General features: G+C 59.2%; 1 protein-coding gene across 24 annotated transcripts in view; it reads right to left on the reverse strand.

Moving 5' to 3' along the window:
• KIF1A (kinesin family member 1A) overlaps positions 1-18,759 on the reverse strand; it is a 91,234-nt gene that overhangs the window by 15,603 nt on the left and 56,872 nt on the right. For 12 of the 24 annotated variants that reach the window (XR_008381176.1, XR_008381177.1, XR_008381174.1 and 9 more), the window contains 12 exons: positions 13,346-13,464; positions 11,582-11,667; positions 10,590-10,728; positions 10,336-10,507; positions 10,063-10,153; positions 9,433-9,551; positions 8,543-8,598; positions 6,644-6,752; positions 5,635-5,701; positions 5,462-5,546; positions 2,877-2,982; positions 665-691 (listed from right to left, as the gene is read on the reverse strand). Coding sequence is in view for 1 of the 24 variants with exons in the window: in XM_053597056.1 (XP_053453031.1) it covers positions 2,877-2,982; positions 5,462-5,546; positions 5,635-5,701; positions 6,644-6,752; positions 8,543-8,598; positions 9,433-9,551; positions 10,063-10,153; positions 10,336-10,507; positions 10,590-10,728; positions 11,582-11,667; positions 13,346-13,464 (1,149 nt within the window). In the remaining 23 variants the exon portion in view is untranslated. The remainder of the gene's footprint in view (positions 1-664; positions 692-2,876; positions 2,983-5,461; positions 5,547-5,634; positions 5,702-6,643; positions 6,753-8,542; positions 8,599-9,432; positions 9,552-10,062; positions 10,154-10,335; positions 10,508-10,589; positions 10,729-11,581; positions 11,668-13,345; positions 13,465-18,759) is intronic. The other 12 variants (XR_008381178.1, XR_008381179.1, XR_008381182.1 and 9 more) reach the window with 1 other exon arrangement.

Here is an 18,759-nt window from a genome sequence, read left to right on the forward strand (position 1 = left end):
TCCTACTGGGTTGGAACTTAGAAAACCTGAATCCAGGTCCTCTGTCTCATCATGAGTTTACCATCTGCCACTTCCAAAAAAGATGTGCAGTGGCCATGGCCAGGAGCATGGCTGGAGCCGCTGTCCCTCCTCCTGGCCTGGCCAGGAGAGGGGCTGCCACGCAGCTGTGGAATGTGCTAGAGCATAAGTGTCCTGGCTCCTGTCTGCCCTGCCTGTCTCTTGTGCTCACAGGTCTGCCCACTACAGCCCCTCGCAGGGAGCAGAGCTGGCCCTTGCATGATGGGACAGCCAAAGCCAGCCTGGCCGGCGGCCTGCATGCAGGGGACGCCCGTGCACTCGGCAGGGCAGGCAAGGCTGGGAATGAGCAGGGGCCAGCCAGTATCTACAGGAGGTCAGGAAACTACAGAGCAGCCAAAATCAAGAGTTGGGGCGGAAGGGACTCAGCCAAGTGGACAGAATGGGGGAAGCAACAAAGGCATCAAAACAATATTCCAAGGAAGTAAAAACAAAGAGAGAGATGGGAGAAACAGGAGGGAATGGTAAGCAAGTTCAGGAGGTATACAAAAAGCTGAAAATTAAATTTTCAGGGTTGTGAGGGGCAATCAGGCAAAGAAGAGGGAAGGAGAGAAGAGGCTGAAATAAAACCAAGGGACACGAATGATACCTAGGTATGTCCGAATCAAGAAACTGCCTGCAAAACACAAACAATCACACGGTTAGTGAGGGCCGCAGGGCTAGGCAGCAGGGAGCAGGGGCAGCGCAGAGGGAAGCCACCGGCAGCTGACAGGTGGCTCAGAGCCGGGCAGATGGTAAAGCACGGGGCCCTGGAGCAGAGGGGGGTAGGGCGCCAAGCGCAGGAGCCTGAGGCCCCTCTGCTGGAGCCAGACCAGCGTCTCCTGAGCCTCAGCACTGTCCCATCAGCCTTGATCCAGGAAGAGGAAGACTGTGGTGATAGACGCTGGCCCGGTCAGCTAAGCCACAGGAAGGTGCTTGCCTGGGGCTGCCAGCAGGGAGGGTCCTCACGACTTCTGGGGAAGGGCAGGGGCTACCAGCAGGGCCAGGAGCCAAGCAAGGGCCAGAGCAATGGTGGGCAGGGTCTGCAGGCCACCTGTGGACAGGCCTTCCTCTGTCCCCAGGCCCAGGGCCTTGACCCCAGGCACAAAGCTGCCCCAGGACTGTGGAACGTGCTAGTGGGCTCATGTCTCACAGTGCCCCAGGGTGCAGGACTGCAGCCCCTTCAGCACTGGGTTCTTGAGCCCCAAGGAGCAGGTGAACCTTCCTGAGGTCTAGCCATGAGCTGCTGTCTCCCAGGTCACCTTTGGCCTGAGTCCCACAGCAGCCAGACTGGCTGGTGTGGGCAGGAAGCCACTAGAACACCAGTCTCAATGCAGGGAGGCAGCAGATGTGGGGAGAACTGGTCACCCACCCTATTTCTTCCCTCTCTATTCCTTTTCTGGGGCTAACTGGGCAAAGGAGGGGTCAGAAGTCAAGGGCAAAAGGTCATCTCCCAGGCTCTGAAACATGGTTCATAGGGTGGACCAGCTGGCCTGGCCCCCACCCACCCCTCAGAGTCTGAGTCCCCACTGCCAAGGCCCAGCAGCCCAACCCCTATGGGCAGCAGCTGCAAGGAGGCACCAGGCCTTCTCTGCCCAATGGAGAGTGTGCCCATGGGGACTGGGGAGCAGGGCCAGATGCAGCCTGTGAGCCCCAGCCCACCTCACCTTCCCTTCTCCCAGAGGCGACCCTTAGCTGCTTTCCACAGCACCACCTCCCAGGGCAAAGAAGGGACCAGAGCCACATCCACCCCATGCAGGCCTCTGTCCTCACCCTCACCGCTTACCGCAGAGCTCACCACACCTGCTGCCCCATGCCACTCTGCCCCTGCCCCAGCTGCCCCCAGAAGTGCCCACATTACTGTAGTGCTGGAGGGCAACCCCACAGCCCACACTCACACTGCCCACAAAGAAACTGAGCTCTGTCCAGTCCCGAGAGTTGGAAGAATAGAGATGACTCCCCCCGGGACCCTCCCTCCCTATGGACCCCGACCCTCCCTGCCCTCTCCAAGCACACCCAGCCCTCAAAGACAAACAGCCACCAGTGAGCCGGGGCCACACCTACAGCTAAGCCCCAAGGGTCAGTTCTTGGCTCATATGTAATGGACTGGGTCAAGTTCTCAGGGCTGGGCCTAGAGCACCTGCCTTGTCACCCCAAATCCCTGGAAAGCAGCGTCTCAGAGGCAGTCAAGAACACAGACAACCCACCCAGCAGGGTGCCCTCAGCAGCCCTGAGTTACTTGCCCAACCATCCTCAGGGGCCATCGCTCTCTCACATCCTATCCACCCCAGCAGACCCGAGCAGGGCTGTCAAGGACGTCCCCAGGTTATAGAACACCACTGCCCAGGCCAAGAGGATTTGACAGCCACCACAGAGCTTGGAAAGCAGCAGCCCAGCAATAAGGGCCACGTGCCTCCAGGCTGCTGGACTGCTACCCCAGGACCCCACGGGGGCCCCAGACTTGCCCATAGCAGCCTGGTCCTTGAAAGTACAGGCCTGCTCATCTACCCACCACCTGCTCACGGAACTCCCGAGGATAGGACCCAGCCTATCCTCCAGCTGCCCTGCTGGACCCTCTGCTGGGACAGGGACACGCGGGCAGGTTGATGCCTGACCAGCAAAGGAGAAGCACAGAAAAGTGAGCCAAGGGGATGTGGAGCCCACCAGACCCCCTTGCTGGACCAGTTTCGTCAAGTGTCAGAGAGGAGAGTCAAGAGAGCTTTGGGGCTGGACCCCATGCAGCTGCAGCAGCTGAGGGCCTGGCAGGCTTGGAACAGCCCAGAGTGCTATCCCGTTCCCCACCACCTCCCCCAGGGACTCACCGGTCATCCTGAGCTGGGTGGATGTATCCAGAAGAGAGGATGTTGAGAGACAAGATGTTAGGGTCGATCAGGGACTCATCTGTCTCTGGAGTGTTTCGGATGCGACCTGTAGGAGAGGCAATGAGTAGGCTGCGTGTCACTTCCCAGGAGGGCGAGTAGGAAACCAGTCCCACTGGCAGCCTCAGCCTGGGTGGGAGTCACATCAGCAAACCTGCTCCTCATGAAGCAGGAGAGTGGTAGAAAGTGGTGCCAGGGTGCACAGGGAGGCCCCTGCAGGTGTGCAGCCCCAGCTCTGCCCTTGCTGCAGTCTAAGTCTGCCTCTGGGCCACAGTTATGATCCCACACTACCCGCAACAGCCAAGTTCAATTGCAGCTGAGAGAGAACTGGTCTTCCTAACTGCTGGAAAAGGAAGTGTGAGATAGAAAGAGAAAATATTCCAACTTCTTTTTATAATAATGATAATAATAGAGAGAAAGAAGGAAAGAAAGAAACAAAATAAGGAAGGGAGGGGAGGGAGGGATAAGCCATAAAATCTCTCCTTGCAAAGGGCATTTCCAGCACATCCCTCTAAGATGCAGGGTTTGGGGATGGTGACCTGTCAGTCTGCAAAAGAGGCAAGAATCGCTATGAGGCAGGAATCTTGGCATGGTAGTGCCATTCTGGTCATTCAAAGGAGTCAACAAACATGCGTACATTTTCTTTTTTAAGCCAGGAAGGAATGACCAGGCCTTTGCTCGCCACCACACTGAGACAAAACCAAATTCAGGACACGAGGGCTTTGTAGGGGCAAGTGCATGATGGGCCCACTCATCTCTGGAAAACTGACATGTGAGCTTGTTGCTTTGTAGTGTTTAAGCTTGGGAGGAAACAGGTGGGGTCCCAGCAAAGCACCCTTTCTCCACCCAGGGTTCTCCAGGTCCTCACAGGAGGTGGTGCCCACATGGGCCAGTGCCTCACAGAGCTATCTGCCTGACCAGAGCCTGACCAGGCACCCAGCCTACAGAACCTCACCCATGAGCCCCCAGTCCTGCCCTTCTGTCACCCATGGCTCCATTCTCTCCCGGCCTTGGAGCCCACCCACCCACCACTCATGGGTGGCTGGGTCTCTTCTTGACTTTCACACCTTTGGCTGATACCCTCCCCACAGCACCATCCACCTCACAGGGCCTGAAAGCCCCCACGGCCCTCCAGGGAGGAGCACTGGGTACAGCCCTCCAGGGAGGAGCACAGGGTTCTAGCGGGAGCAGAAGAGAGGCCCACTGCTCCCCAAAAAGTGATGAGGTTGCTCCCCAAACTGAGTCCAAGCACAGGTCTGCTTGGCTACAAGCCCAGAGAGGTGGAACTCAAGCCTCTCAACCCACTGAGGGGCCTGGGTGTGTTCACCCCAATATCACCCCTAATTCATTTAAGTAGCCCACCTTGCCCCTGACATAAACAGACACTCTTGTCAGCATTTCCAGACAGTCAGGCAGGGTTAAAAGAAGGTGGGATCATGGGAACAGGTACAGGTCAGAACGGATGAGCTGAACAAGGGTGGATGGAGCCTGGCCAGTGAGCAGGTGGCCTCTGCCGTGCAGAGCCCCTTCTGTCCCACATGCGGCACTGCCTGCAAGCATCCTTGGCCCCATGGCATGGCCAGGTCCATAGCCAGCTGTGCACCTTTGCCCTTAAACTGATGCACTGTTTTCAACCTTGCCCTAAATGACATCCGAAGATGGGTTTGTGTGCTTAATCTGCAACTTTTCTGACTAGCGTTAAATTAGACATAGAACTTGTAAAATAGTAACATTTGTCCTCATGTGCCCAGAATCTCCCTGCCTCCTGTCCTGCACTGCGGGGTGCAGGGTGATGGGCCAGGGAAGCCGCCCTGCTGCAGCAGCGCCAGGGCCAGCTGGCACTTTTAGAGCAATACCACCTGCTCCAGGGCGGGGTCAAGGCTCTCATGCCCATTGCACTCACAAATGGACAGTTACCTGGGTCCTGGATGAACCTAGGAAGACAAATTCTTTGCAACTCAGCAGAGCAACATCTAGTAGACCAAGGAGCTCCCCATATGAAGTCACAGGAGGAAGGCCTGAGGTCCTTGCTCATGGCTGTGGGCTGACCTGTTCTCCCCACAGGATCTGGTGAGGCCCTAACCCCAGTGTCTCAGCATGTGCGTCTCATGACGCCATACTGGAGTAGGGTGGGCCCTGACCCAATATGCCTGATGTCCTGGCAGCCACATGACAGCGGAGCGAAGTGTCCACAAGCCAGGAACACCAGCGACACCACCCCAATCCAGAAGAGGCAAAGAAGTGCTCCCCACAGGTCTGGGAGAGCAGAGCGCCCCTCAGTTCAGACCTCTGGCCTCCTCTGATGTTTCAAGCTACTAGATTATATTTTGCTATGGCAGACCTAGAACTCCTGTGCAGGGTTTAAATAGGAATTTGTGAGTCATCACCAGGGCCCAAGCTGCTCCTTTTGGGTGAGGGACTGAAGCGCACAGAGAAGTTTCCTGACTTTAGCCAGGGCCACGCAGGAACCTGACTCCTGGCCCTGAGTCCCTGCTCTCCCAGCAGCCCAGCCACCCTGCCTCGCTCACCCACGACCAGTTCGCGCACTTCCTTCCAGCGGATATGGCTGCCAGTCTCGTGCAGCAGCGTCACGGTTATCCGTCTCTGGATACCCTGTAGGCACCAGGAAAGGGAGTATGATCAGATGGCTCAGGGCCACACACAGGGGAGGGGAGCACGGGGGGTGGGGGAGGGTTCACACCTGGTGGAGGAGGAAGGTCCCCATGCATGGCATGCCCCCACGGTGGTCCACCACGGCAGGAATGTAACTGGAAGAGAGACCCATGTGAAGTGTGAGGTGCTGGCCACCCCTCCCACCTGCACACAGGTCCTGGGTAGGAGAGGACAGGAGCAAAACAGGAACAAAACCAGCCACTCCCTCTGGTGAAGATCAAGTGGCTCAGTCCTTGGACTGGGGTCAGTGGGCACAGAAGCCCACCACAGGCCACTTCGTTATCTCCCTCCAGCCCCATCCACCATACTGGGAAGTGTCCAATGGGGACACTCACTCCAGGCTGGATCATTGTAACTAACCCCAAGGGCGTCCCTGCTTTCCTCATCCCTACAGATCCACAGCCACAGCCAGGCACCTGGGTGCAGCTGGCACAGGACCCTCTGCTCTAGCCGGGGCCAGAAGCAAAGTCTATTCAGGCCCCACCCCTGGCCCTCGGCCAGCTACTTCTGGCCTGTGCTAGCTCCACCCCAGCCACAGGCCAGCTCCCACCTGCTCCCGAGGACACCAGGCAAGCCACATCCCCCCCATCTTTGCTAAAATGTCCTTTGATCTCTGTCTAACGGTCACATTGCCAACTCCAGCCTTGACCACTAAACCACACTCAGCACCCTCAGGGGTCACCAGTCCATGTGCCTGTCTGTCTAGGGCCCTGTGTCAGCTCCTTCAGAACAGAGGCTTTGCAATTTCATTCCCCAGCAGCCAGATGAGGCCTGTCCAGGGGGTGTTCAATGAACACCTGCTGAGAGGATGACTCCACAGGGCAGGTCAGCACCTTGCCCACCCCCACTCCCCTGGGGACCCCAGCCCAGCCCCATGGACCTCCCACCCCCAGGAACCCTGGCCCAGCTCCAGAGCCTCCCCAGGAACTCTGGTCCAGCTCCAGAGCCCTTCTCCCATGAAGGATCCTGGCCTAGCCCCAGGGTACCTCTCCTCCCTGCCCCACCTCTGGGGACCCCAGCTGGGCACCAGCACTTACTCGCCATTGGCCTCCAGCTCACAGATTTCGAAGTAGACTAGGAGGTCGTACTTGCAGTGGCAGGGTCCTGGGGAGGGCCGTGTCAGTGTGCTCAGCTTGGTGGCAGGCACTGTGGGGACAGAAGGAGGGCATGCAGTGACACCAGGCCCATCGTGTGCTGAGGATACGCTCAGGAAGGAGGCCATGGGGAACAGGGGCTCAAGGCAGTCAGGCCACCTCCCCCTCCCCACAAGAAACAACCTCACACCTCACCCCTGCCCAGGATGTGACCAGTCCTGGCACTGTCAGGTCTCAGCACTTTCCCCAGGTGGGAGGAGCACATGGCCACACACTCCTGGGAACAGCCTCAGAAAAGAGCCATGGCTGAGACCCAGAGGAGCAGCAGGGCAGCAGACACCCTTGCTCAAAAGCCCCATGACTGCAGAGGGCCCCTCCACCATGCTGCAGGCCTGTCACCAGCACCACTTTCACCACAGCACACTTCACCAGGCCAAGCACATCACAGCAGCAGCCATACCCCACCCGACAGGCTCTGCATCTCAGCTCCCAGCAGCCCTCTACTGTGGCAGCTCCAAACAGTCTCTGTCCCCCAGTGTACCCCTCACCCACCTCTGTCCACTGCCCCCATGACCTCTGTGACAGAGGCCTCTCCTCTATGAGTGCCTCCATGGCTGCTCTATACCTGTAGGCTGTGGGGAGACTGAATAACACAGGACACACACACGGCAAACCAGGACGCCTACACAGGCTCAAGGGACTTGGTCAGCAGGAGCTGGGGTATCTACACCCTACCTCCAGTGTCCTCAGCCTGCAAAACTTCACTATAAGGGGGTTCTGAGTACAGAATCCAATTCATGGCTCAGTGTCCATAGAATGCAGGGCAGGTGCCAGAGGCCTGCCCCAGACGGCCACCAGGTCACACGTGCAGACCCAGCACCCATCCTCTCCCTGCCAGCTGTAGACACAGCTCCTCACACAGGCTCCTGCCCCCTGGGGCACCAGGGCCTTCACTTCTAGGTGGCTTCCCAGGCTGTGGAGGGCTTCAGCCACACTGCCTGGCCTCCACCATGGCTCTCTGACCTTTCCCTGACCATGTCCCTGGGCTTTGGCTATTGTCTTATGGAGAATAAATTCTATGACTTCTCTTAACTAAAATCCAATTCATGGCTCAGTGCCCATAGCACAGTGGTTACAGCACCAGTCACATACACCAAGGCTGGCAGGTTCGAACCCATCCCGGGCCAGCTAAACAATAATGATAACTGCAACAAAAAATAGCCAGGCGTTGTGGCGGGCGCCTGTAGTCCTAGCTACCTGGGAGGCTGAGGCAAGAGAAACACTTAAGCCCAAGAGTTTGAGGTTGCTGTGAGCTGTGATGCCACGGCACTCTACCAAAGGCAACATAGTGAGACTCTGTATCAAAACAATAAAAAATAAAATAAAGTAAAATAAAATAAAATAAAATAAAATTCATCAGAGAGCGAGTCCACTGCCCGCCTGTTCACAGGGGCAGGGCCTCCGTGTTCCAGGTAAGGGCTCACCTGCCAATTCCCTCCTCCCGTAGACCCATACACTCACTCCCACCGACCCATACACTCACTCCCACCTCTACCCTTGACCCCCCCATAGGAGATTCCTGGATTGCTTTTTGTCCCCAATTCTTTCAACATTCAGCTCAAATGGCCATAGCCCCCTAGAAGCCCACAGCTCCCTCATAGCCTGCCTTCCTTGGCTCCAACACTTCTATTGCTGGCCCCAGGTAGCTTCACGTGGGCTTGGGGCAGGCCCTTGCCCCAAAAGGAACCCACAGACCCAGCAGGAGTTCCTGAAGAGCATGGGGTGCAGCACCCACAGCATGGCCACCTCACCACCCAGGGGACTCCCGAGAGCCCTGCCTACCTGGCTTGGACAGCGGCATGACCCGGGGGAAGTGGCGGCGTGAGGGCCTCAGGGGGCTGTGGAGAAAGTACCAACGTGAGGTACCCCGAGAACAGTGCCTGCCAGGCCCGGGCTAGAGTGGTGGGCCTGGGCTGGGGCCAGCAGACAAAGACCCCCTCCTGCCCTCTTTCCCACCAGGTCCTCACCAGCCTGGATGGGAGGGGAGAGATCCCAAGACCCCGGACCCCAGCCCAAGAGAACCAAGCAGTCAGGGCATGGGATGTGCCCCCCAAACAAAGCCCCTCACTGTCGACACCTGGGAGGCCCCCAGCACTGGGTTCTGCTCCACAGCTGAGGGGAGGTGAGGATGAAAGGAGAAGGGCCCACAGAGGCCTGTCCACAATTCTCCCTATACTCCAGAAGGTGGCTGGGGGTCAGCTTAGCCCAGAGTGGACACCCCTTCATCCCACACTCAAGGGTCCAGGGTCCAATGCCCTTGTGTCACAGCCCCTTGAGGCCCTCGGACCCCCCCCTTTCTCTGGGCCTCAGGAGCCAAGTGGAATGAGGCAGCTGGGCAGATGTTTCCCAGGACTGTAGCCCCTTCCTCAGAGTCCTCAGTGGGCAGCAGAAGCTGTCCTGAGGCCACTTGGCCACCCTGCAGCCAGCAACCCCTGGACACTGACCATGTCCAGCTAGAGTTTCAGGTTCCCACAGCAATGCTCCTTGAAGACCCCCCTCAGGTCTGAGGGTGGAGCTGGGTACAACCCTGGGTCTGAATCTCTCTCAGTCCTTCTGACCCCAGGCCAACAGGGGAGGGAGGTGTGGGGAGGCACCTGGGCCTGCAGCCTCCGGACTGTGGGAGGAGCAGATCTGCACAGAGGCTTTGGGGACCATAGCCCTGGGGCGCTGACCTGAGCACATCCTTGCAGAGGGGCGGGAACGGGTGCTGCTGGTAGTGGCCAAAGACCTCAAACACAATTGGCTGGCTCCTGATGTACTCGATGAAGGACTTGGTCACCTCCACCGCGATCTGTGGTGGGCAGGCAGGTGGGCGGACCAGAGGGCACAGCCATGCCACGATCAAGGGAAGGAGAGCCATACCAGTGAGTGAGCCGTGCTCCAGGCAGACCTGGGCCCCCAACCGGGCCCACCCTCTGCCCACAGCAGGGACAACGACCTTGTCTACAGCACCCCTGGCCCAACCCCTCCTCCCATCACGCAGCCCCGGACAGCCCAGTGGACGCAGGTGTAATTTGGCCTCTCTCTCCAGTATGGGTAGGGCCGCAGGGCCCAACTATACTTCCAGAACAGAGCTCGTGAGGAGGTGACAAAAGGGAGGGGTGGCCTCCGCAGGACAAGCCTGCTTGGGCTCCTGCCCTCTCACCAACAGTCATGGGTTAAATTGGGCACACCCCTCCCAAATTCACAAGTGGAAGTCCTGACCCGAGGGCCTCGGAATATCCCTGTGCCTGGGCAGCACTGCCCCTGGCTGGTATTCACAGGGGCCCCAGGAGGGCTGGGGGACATGCCCAGGGACGTACATTCTGGACATGGTAGAAGCCCAGTGGGGGTCCCCTGCCTGTGTTCTTCAGGGGCTCCGTGGAGAAGGCCTCGTCATGGCGGTGGATAAAACTGCAAAGCAGCAAGAGACAACATGGCTGGCCATGGAACCCACCTGGCGTTGGCACTAGTGTGCAGGGCCCACAGGTTGGGCTGATATGGCCTCCACATGGTCTGCGCCTGCTGGATGCCCGGGCAGAGAGCCCCACCCGCCCCGCCCTCTGCAGCCGGGACACAGAGGCCAAGGGGCTCACTTAAACTGGCAGAAGATGTCGGCATATTCAGCAGAGATGCTGGATGCCTGCAGCACCGTCACACGGAAGGTGAAGGTGCTCCCCAGGCGCAAGTGGTCCAGGGCGGCGTCCAGGGGCCCGTCCAGCACAGCTTTCTCGGGGCTGTCTAGGAGGAGGCCTTCCGGAGGCAGTGCTGCCAAGGAGAGAGTGAGGACACTCCTAGGCCACACTCTTCAAGCGGCAGGGGCTCGGGCTGGAGCTGGGCGGGGACCTACCTGAGCAGGTGTTGTTGTTGACTTCGTCAGCTGAGGGCCCCATCTCCGTGCCCTGGCCCTGGCCTTCCACGATGCGCAGCTCTTCCTGGGAGGTCCCCGAGCGGGACATCCCCACCACGGGGCAGGACTCAGACTGGAACTGTCCAGGCAACCAGAGTCAGAGCCGGGGGATAGAGGCCTAGGTTGGGGCCATGCAGCCCCCAACGTAGCCCCCCAAAGGGCTGCAGGGACCAGGAGCTCAGGACCCATGCAGCAGACCTGCCATGGTCAAGCCTCTCTGGATTCCACGACCTGGGGCCTCTGAGGTATGAGCCATCCTGAGAACATGTCGCCACCCACCTCTCCCTCAGCAGGAAGCACAGCAGCAGGACAGGAGATGGTCTCTGGCCTTGGTTCCACCCACCCCACCCCTACCAGGATGCCCTCCCCCAGGCATCCTCAACACTGGTGAGCACCTCCCAGAGGGGAAGGGCAGACACACCACCCTCGCCAGCACATCAGGCACTGAGCTTGCAGGTGACAGGGCAGGTTGGGGTCACAGTGAGACTAAGGAGGGAGAGGGAAGAGCCACCGGGGCCCAGCCTGGGTGCTGGGTACAGTGCTGGCCCTTTGCAGGAAAACTGAGGTGACCTTGGAGGTCCCTGCTCTCAGGGATGTCAGATGAGGGAGGTCAGGCTGAGAGGGGTAGAAATGTGGTATCCTTTGGGGACACAGAAGAGACCCAGCCTGAGAGAGGGGAGCCCGGGGGCTGGGGAGTAGTCACATCTTAGTGTCTGTTCTGTGAGCTAACAAGTTCCCCACTCTATGCCCTGCTCATCTGAGGCTGTGGTGGGAGGTGGAGGGGGCACAGTGGGCTTCAAACACTGAGAGACAGTGAGGGGTAGGCTCAGCACCTGGGACCCCAGGAGGAGGGCATCCCAGAGGAGCAAAGCATGTGGGGCCCCGGTGAGCAGCAGGCACCCTGAGGCCTAGGGTTTGGGTGGGAGAACCACCTTTTCAAAATGCTGGTCGTCAAAGGAGATTTTAGCAGTTCCTGACTGGCGGACGCCGGAGCCGTAATCAGGGGCCTCTTCATCAGCTGCAGGAGGAAAACAGCAAGTGGCTGGGGCCTGGCTTGTCCCCCAAGGCAGGTAGAGGCAATGCCAGGCTGAGCTTCCCCAAGGTAGGGCAAGGGAACAGCACACTCCCAGCCCACACGACCAGCCATGGCTCAGTGACCAGGACAGTGCCAGCCAGCCTGTGCTGCCCAGTGGCCCAGAGGCAGCCACTGAGGGGCCCCCGCAAGCCTTCCCTCAATCCCCCTGTGCACAGCCCACCCAACTGGGCCCTAATGGCTTCATCTTCAGGATCTCAGTGGCTTCTCTGCCACCACCGTCTCCTGCCCATGCCCCCATTTGGGCTCTAGGCCTGCCTACTGTACCCTCATACCCCTAGCTGCCCAAGGCCCCTAGCCAGGGCTGCCCACCTCCAGCCCAGCAGTAAGTGAGCAGACCCATGACCTAAGCCCACAGTCACGGGCAGGGCAGGCATGACTCCTCCAACACTGATGTAGGGCTAGTGCCTTTTCTAAGTGCTCTCCAGAAAACATTAATGTTGCCCCAAATGAAAAGATCTAGTTGTAGGATCTCAACAGGAGGCCTGGGCGCCCAGCCCAAATTAGGGCACATCCCAGGGGCAGTCCAGTGCAATTTCCCCATATCGGACCTGGCGGCGGCAGGGCTGTGGTCTGGGCCTTACAGGCCTGGACTCAGCTGTAAGGTACCTTCTTAACTGGGGCCCTCATCTGAGAAGTGAGGGTGCCTCTGGCCCTAAGGGGTGTGGGCAGTGGCCCTGAAAGTAAACCTTCATGCAGAGCTTGAACTCAGGGCTTGGGAAATGGCCAACTTCCACAAAGCCCCTCCCCTCCCATAAGGGGCTGACCAGGACAGCAGCAGTCCCCATAAGGTCTCCAGAGCAGTAGCAGTCAGCATGGGGGCCAGTGGGAAGTTGCGAGGAAGGCTTGGCCCAGCCCAGGGAGGCCCCCAGTGGGAACAGGGGTTCTGCACCTTCCCGAGAAATGTCTGGGCTGTGCTCACCCTCGCTCCTAGCTGGTGCCTGGGGGTCTTGGCCCCATGATGCCATAGTGACTGCAGTACACTTTTACAGGCAGTACCAGGATCCTGTTTACAGGTGGGCAATTGGAGGCTGAGGCTCAGAGGCATTCTGCAGCTGTCCCACTATGTCCCAGCCCTCGGGGAAGGCCTGAGCAGTGAGAGCACCTTCACCTCCCACAAGGAAGGGGACCTGTATTCTCAGGCACATGTTGGAGGGAGGTCTGCTGCCTCCTTCCAGTGGGACCCGAGGCCAGGGGCTAGAAGTCTGCACACCTTCCCTGGCCTGGAAACCGTGGGAGGGAGCACTGCTCTGCACCAGGCAAAGACCAGGTGGGGTGTCTCTGGTTCCATCTGGGGCTGCTGTTGGGATGGTGCGGACCCCATGCCATGGTGGGCTGAGATGGCTCCCCACTTAGCCCCCCCAGGGGGGTCCTGGAGGCCAGAACCAAGAGCTGGGCACAGATGTCTTCTCCTTCGGGCCCTGCCTAGGGGCCAGGAGCCTGGCCACCAGCCAGGAAGGGTGCAAAACAGCTTCACACTGCCCTAAGGACAGGCGAGGTCGGCTTCACACAGGCCACTGAGTGATGCCTACAGAGGCCCCACTTCAGCCCTCCCTCAAAGTGGCCCTGGGTCCTCCAGGCCATTCCCACAGCCCACACACACCTGAGATGGCCTGGACCGCCACACGGAGGAAGCCCTTCACCTCGCCCTTCTCACTGACGATAGCCACACGGTGCACCAGGGGCACAGGGTACAGCAGGTTACTCAGGTACACGAAGGCCCTGGGGAGCAGAGGTTGCGCTCAGGGCCACCCTCAGCATGTGCTTTGAGCAGCAGCCGCGGCAGCACGGCCTGGGTTTGCAACACAACACAGAGCTGCCAAGCAGAGGGAAGCTGCCGACAGCTGGACTGGGGCAGGCAACGGCACTCAGAGACAGGAGGAGGAGGAAGGACAGAGGAGGAGGTGCTGCGTGAGCACAGGCACAGCCTAGCCTGCCCAGACCTGGCTGTCTGAGAGGAAGCCCAGGAGGGAGGTTCCAGCCTGCTTCAAGAAGGACCCGGACCAGGCTGAGTGCCACAATGGCACTGCAGTCAGCCAGCAGCCTCTGCCTCCTGACCACTTCCCAGTGGCCTCTGATATTCTCGGGCCCCATAGTGGGGTACGAGTCTTCCCAAACGCCTTTAACCTCAGCAGGAAGGAGTAGCTCAGACCAGGCATAGCCTTCCCAAGGCCTGGGGTACACCCCAGGTCCCCAATGCTGCCCTGCCTGCCTCACTGGCCGCCCAGAACACCAAGAAGCCTCTTTTCCCAGGCAGCTTGGCCTTGCCAGCTGGGCAGAGGCCATGGTCACCAAGGTGGCTGCTACATTCCCTGTGCTGGCCAACGTGCAGCCAAAGGATAGAGAAGACCCTGCGTGACACCAGCCACTCAGCCACTGCTCTGGAGCTCTTCCTGGGGTGGGGGCTGCCCAGGTGAGCCGCACTATGGTGGACCCTCCGCCTAGCTCAGGCTTCAGCCCAGGGACCTGTCTCTGCAGCCCAACCACCCCTCCAGGCAGCCCCCACCCCACCCACAGGTGCAGACAACCACAGCCCTGAGCTCCCAGAAGGGGAGGACATCCTGGAGGAAGGCACAGCTGGTGGGAGGGCAGGATTTGGACACAGGAGAGTGGGAGGCTCAGGAGGTGGCACGGGAGATGGCAAGAGGGAACAGCAGGGAGGCCGGCCTCAGGGGGGAGGAGGGATGCTGGTGGGAAGGCCACAGTCTGCTGGCCAGGTGGGTACTGGTGCAGGCACAGGGCCTCGGGTGCAGGGAGGAGAGGTGAGTCACCTGACCTGTTCAGCTCACTTGGGGAAAGATGCCATCTAGGCTGTGCCCCTGGTGGGGGACATCCTGTTCCAGACACTGGTCTGAGCACTGTGACCTCAGGCATAGGGAAGAGTCATGCCTGGGCCTCTGCCCCAGAGCAACAGCACCAATAGGGCTGCAAGTATCTCCTGGCTCTCTCTCAGGTGGGCTCCCAGTCTTGCCCCCACCATGCTGAATTGCACCACCCAGGCCCTCCTTTCCAGTTAAATCCATCGGTTCTACCTCAAAAGTCTCACTGACGCCCCTTTGGTGGGTCCATCAGCAGCACTAGTCACTCCTCAAGGCCCCCACAGCAGCCAGAATGTCTCAGGGCTCCTTCTCAAGGCTCCTTGCAGGGGCATCCACACCCCCTGGGGGCCCTGAGTGACGCAGGCCTGCCTCCTTCTCCTGGCCAAGCTTGGCCCTGAGTTACTCTCAGGCCATCAGTGCCTGATGACCCCCCCCCCCCCCAGCTCTTCCCAGTGTTCCAGGCCTAATGTGCCCACCCTCAGCTCCAGTCCCCTGAGTCCCCATGTCCTAGAACCCCACCAAATGTTTCCCTCACCCACCACCTCCTCTGTCCAGACACCACAACTCCCTCTTTCTTTCTTTTTTTTGTTTGAGACAGTTTCATCATAGCTCACTGTAGACTCAAACTCTTGGGCTCAAGCAATCCTCCTGCCTCAGGTTCCTGAGTACTGGGGTTACAGATGCCTGCCACGACACCCAGGTAATTTTTCTATTTTTAGTAGAGACAGGGTCTCACTTTTGCTCAGGTTGGTCTCGAATTCCTGAGCTCAAGGGATCCTCCTGCCTTGGCATCCCAGAGTGTTGGGCCTGTACGCGTGAGCCACCACGCCCAGCCCCTGAGTCCCTCTTTGTGACAGATGTCTCCTGCTTTCTGCACACACACTGCTCGGCAGGACCTTTGCTGGGCCACAGCGAAGTTCCCAGACAGTTCTCAGGAAGTAAAGGGGGACTTCCTCTGCTCCAGAGGATAGCCTAGCGGGGCACTCTGGCCCCTGTGAGGGCAACTGCCATGCCCCTGCAGCCTTGACTGACCCAAGGGCGTAGGCTGTGGCTCCAAGCCCTATCCATCCACCCAGGTTACACACAGAAGCACCAGTGGAAGGCAACCTGGCCCTAGTTCAAAGAGGAAATGGAGGTCCCTTGTTCCCATCCCACAGGGCACCCAGCAGACAGGAACCAGCCAACATTCCCCTGGAATGAGCTTGGTGGTGGCCTTCCATTTCCAGGGCCCCTGGGCTCCTGGACAAAGGCCTTTGCTTGAAAGCACAGGTGAGGAACAAGGCTGCCATGAACTGGACATAGCTCCCTGTCCAGAAGGAACATGGAGGGAGCCCAGGACTCAGGCCTTCGGGCAGGCACAGGCCTTCTCCTTTGGGGGAGAGCTGGGGCATCAAGTAGGGCCCTCTGGTTTGCAAGAAGCCCAGGGTTGGTGGGCAGGGAAAAATACCAGGAAGGCCCTGGGCACAGCCTGCCCCACTCCACCCCAGGGCCAATTCCACAGGGGCTGGCTTGCAGTGAACAGAAGCTGGGCTCAGGAGTCACCCAGACATGCCATGGAGGCCCACAAATTTCTGAGCCCCACAGTACCACACCCAAAAGGAAAAGGCTTCCCCACCTGGGTCAGGGGAGGGGTCATATCCCTTCAGAGCTCCAGGTCCCACACCAACCCACTTCCTGACTATCCCCCACTGCCCCATGAAAGGCCATGTCCAAGGGCATCTGAAGTAGCACACGGAGCAGTGAACTGAGGGAGGGGTGAGCAGGTAGGCTGTAGCAGGTAGGCCTCATCCAGGCTCCCTCCACAGGGCTTGCTGCAGAACAAGCCCTGCCAGAAGCCACCTACGAGCCCTCAGAGGGGGCATTTCTGCTGTGTTGCCAACCGGCAGCTTGGCATGGGTACAAGTTCCCCACAAGTCAGAGGCTGGGCTCAAGGATAAAGCCTGGGCCCCTTGCATCCTGCAGACTTAAATCACCCCACTGGGAAGCATCACTGACAACTCCTAGTGAGCAAACAGTGAGGACGGCCACTGGTCCCATACACATGTGGGTGAGATGCAGTCCAGACTGCCACAGAGGCAGGAACCACTCAGACTGGGGCCCTCGAGGTACCCCTTGGCTGAAAGTTGGGTGCTACACAATGGAAATGACCCCTGGGGCCTAGGGTAAATGCCTCGCCCCCATCTTCTCTGAACCTCATGACCCCATGTGGGCAGGTGCACCAGGCATGCAGGACACCCAGGGTAGAACATGGATCTGGCTGGACGCTCAAGAAGGTAAAGGAAGCTCACTGGCCCCATTCCAGTCTGCAACAGTGATGAACCTAGGACCCAGCACCCACCATCCACAGGAGTGCATCACCAGCCTGGAGGGGGCTGTGTTCTGAGCCTGGAAGACACCCTCACCTTGTCCACCTAGGGTGTGAGTAGATGGGGCAGAGCCTAGGGGCCCTGCATCTCAGAGCCTCATGCCTCTGCCCAGTGGAGACAGCCCCCTACGCCTCAGACCTCACGGGCCAAGGAATGCTGTGCCCCTCACCTGCCCTCAGGGTGCCAAAGACAACCTGACATCAGTGTCCACCACCATGGGGGCCAGGGCACAGTCCAGCCTGGCCTCTGGGAGCCACAGCCACACCATACCCATACCACACAGTGCAGCTCCCACAACCTCAGGGCTAAGAAACATTGTCCACAGCCACTCTACAAAGACTAGGGCTGAGCAGCCCCAGCCAACAGAGGGCACCCAATGGGAGCCTGGAGAGCCCTCACCAGCCCTGGAGGCTCTGAGTTGACCCTGAGCACAGCTCTCACGAAGGGGCAACCTTTATCCACCTGGCTGTGGACATGCCCTTGAGCTGTCACCTCCCCTTCCTTCCCACATCCAGGACCCTCCCCGGGACCCCCCTACCAGGTAGTCAGGCTCTCACCCTGCTCTCTCTGCAGCTCACAGGCCCACCCACCCTCTTTCGCACCACCCACCCTCTGGAAGTGTGTACTCCAGGTGGGAAGGATTAGCCAGGGAAAACCAGAGCCCCCCCAGGCCCACTTCCTCAGCCTGGGCAGTCATCCCAACCCTCCTGCCCCCCTGGTTCACCTGGACCCCAGACCACCAGAGGCCAAGGTGCCCTGAGAGCTGGCAGTGGCCTTGGGTGAGAGGCCTTGGCTCAGGACGTGGGAGGCTGGCGCTGGATGGCCTTGCACAGAGGCGAGGGTACCTTGAAGCAGGCTGAAACCCACCCCAAGAGAGGAGGCAGTTGAAGCAGACAGAGCGAGGGCTGAGTGTGGCGTGGCAGGAGGGAGGAGGCAGGCGCTAACCACAGATTGGTGAGGTGCAAAGATGCATGCTGGGACCCAGGGAAGCCTTTCCAGAGGGGCGAGAGTGGGTGCCCCAATTTTGCTGAAGCTTTGGAGAGAGAGCTAGCAGCTACCAGAAGGATAAACGGAGCATTAACAAGGGCCCTTTCCAGGGCCTGGGCCTGCACAGCTGCGGCACGGGAGAAGCCAATTCTTGCCAAACGGAAAAGATCAGGATGACTCCAAATGCAGCCCTTCACAGACCGCCCAAGACATGGGGGCTGGGCCTCTCTCTGATGACTTTGGCTTGGTTTGGTAGTTTTGTAAAATCTCAAATCCACAAAAGGGTAGAAAATGTTGGAAGGACCCAGCTCTTTCTAGCTGAGACTGCAAGAGCCCACGCCCCCTTTCACCCAATTTCCTCCTCCCCTGAATGTCCTGGTCCCTCACCCACTTGACACCCAGAGCCACTCCTTGAGCCCAGCAGGGGCCTGGCCCTGTAGCCCGGGGCTTTCTGAGGGAGGTCCTGGTGGAGCTGGCCTTGGGGTATGCGCCTCCCTCTCAGGCCTGGCAGGCCCAGGGTGTCTTGGAGGGAGATAGCCGTAAGTTTTTATCTGTTAGGCCAGCTTAGCTCACCTAATGTCAGCCTCGTCACAGTCATGGGAAATCAATCCCATGGGAACCAGCTGCCTTCCAGGAGGGAGGCTGAGGCTTCCACTCTATCATTTCCACCCCGGGATGGGGTAGGCTGGCATACACCCTCTGGCTTATCTGGGGCTGCCTATAGCCTTTGGCTATCAGATCTCCAAGCTCAAGACTCCTGAAATTCCCATTGGCCCAGCCCAAGGCTACCATTTCAAACTCCAAACTAGGTTGCTATTAAAATATCTTCTGCTTTTTACAAATGT

Source organism: Nycticebus coucang, chromosome 7, assembly GCF_027406575.1.
Source record: "Nycticebus coucang isolate mNycCou1 chromosome 7, mNycCou1.pri, whole genome shotgun sequence".
Taxonomy (NCBI): domain Eukaryota; kingdom Metazoa; phylum Chordata; class Mammalia; order Primates; family Lorisidae; genus Nycticebus; species Nycticebus coucang.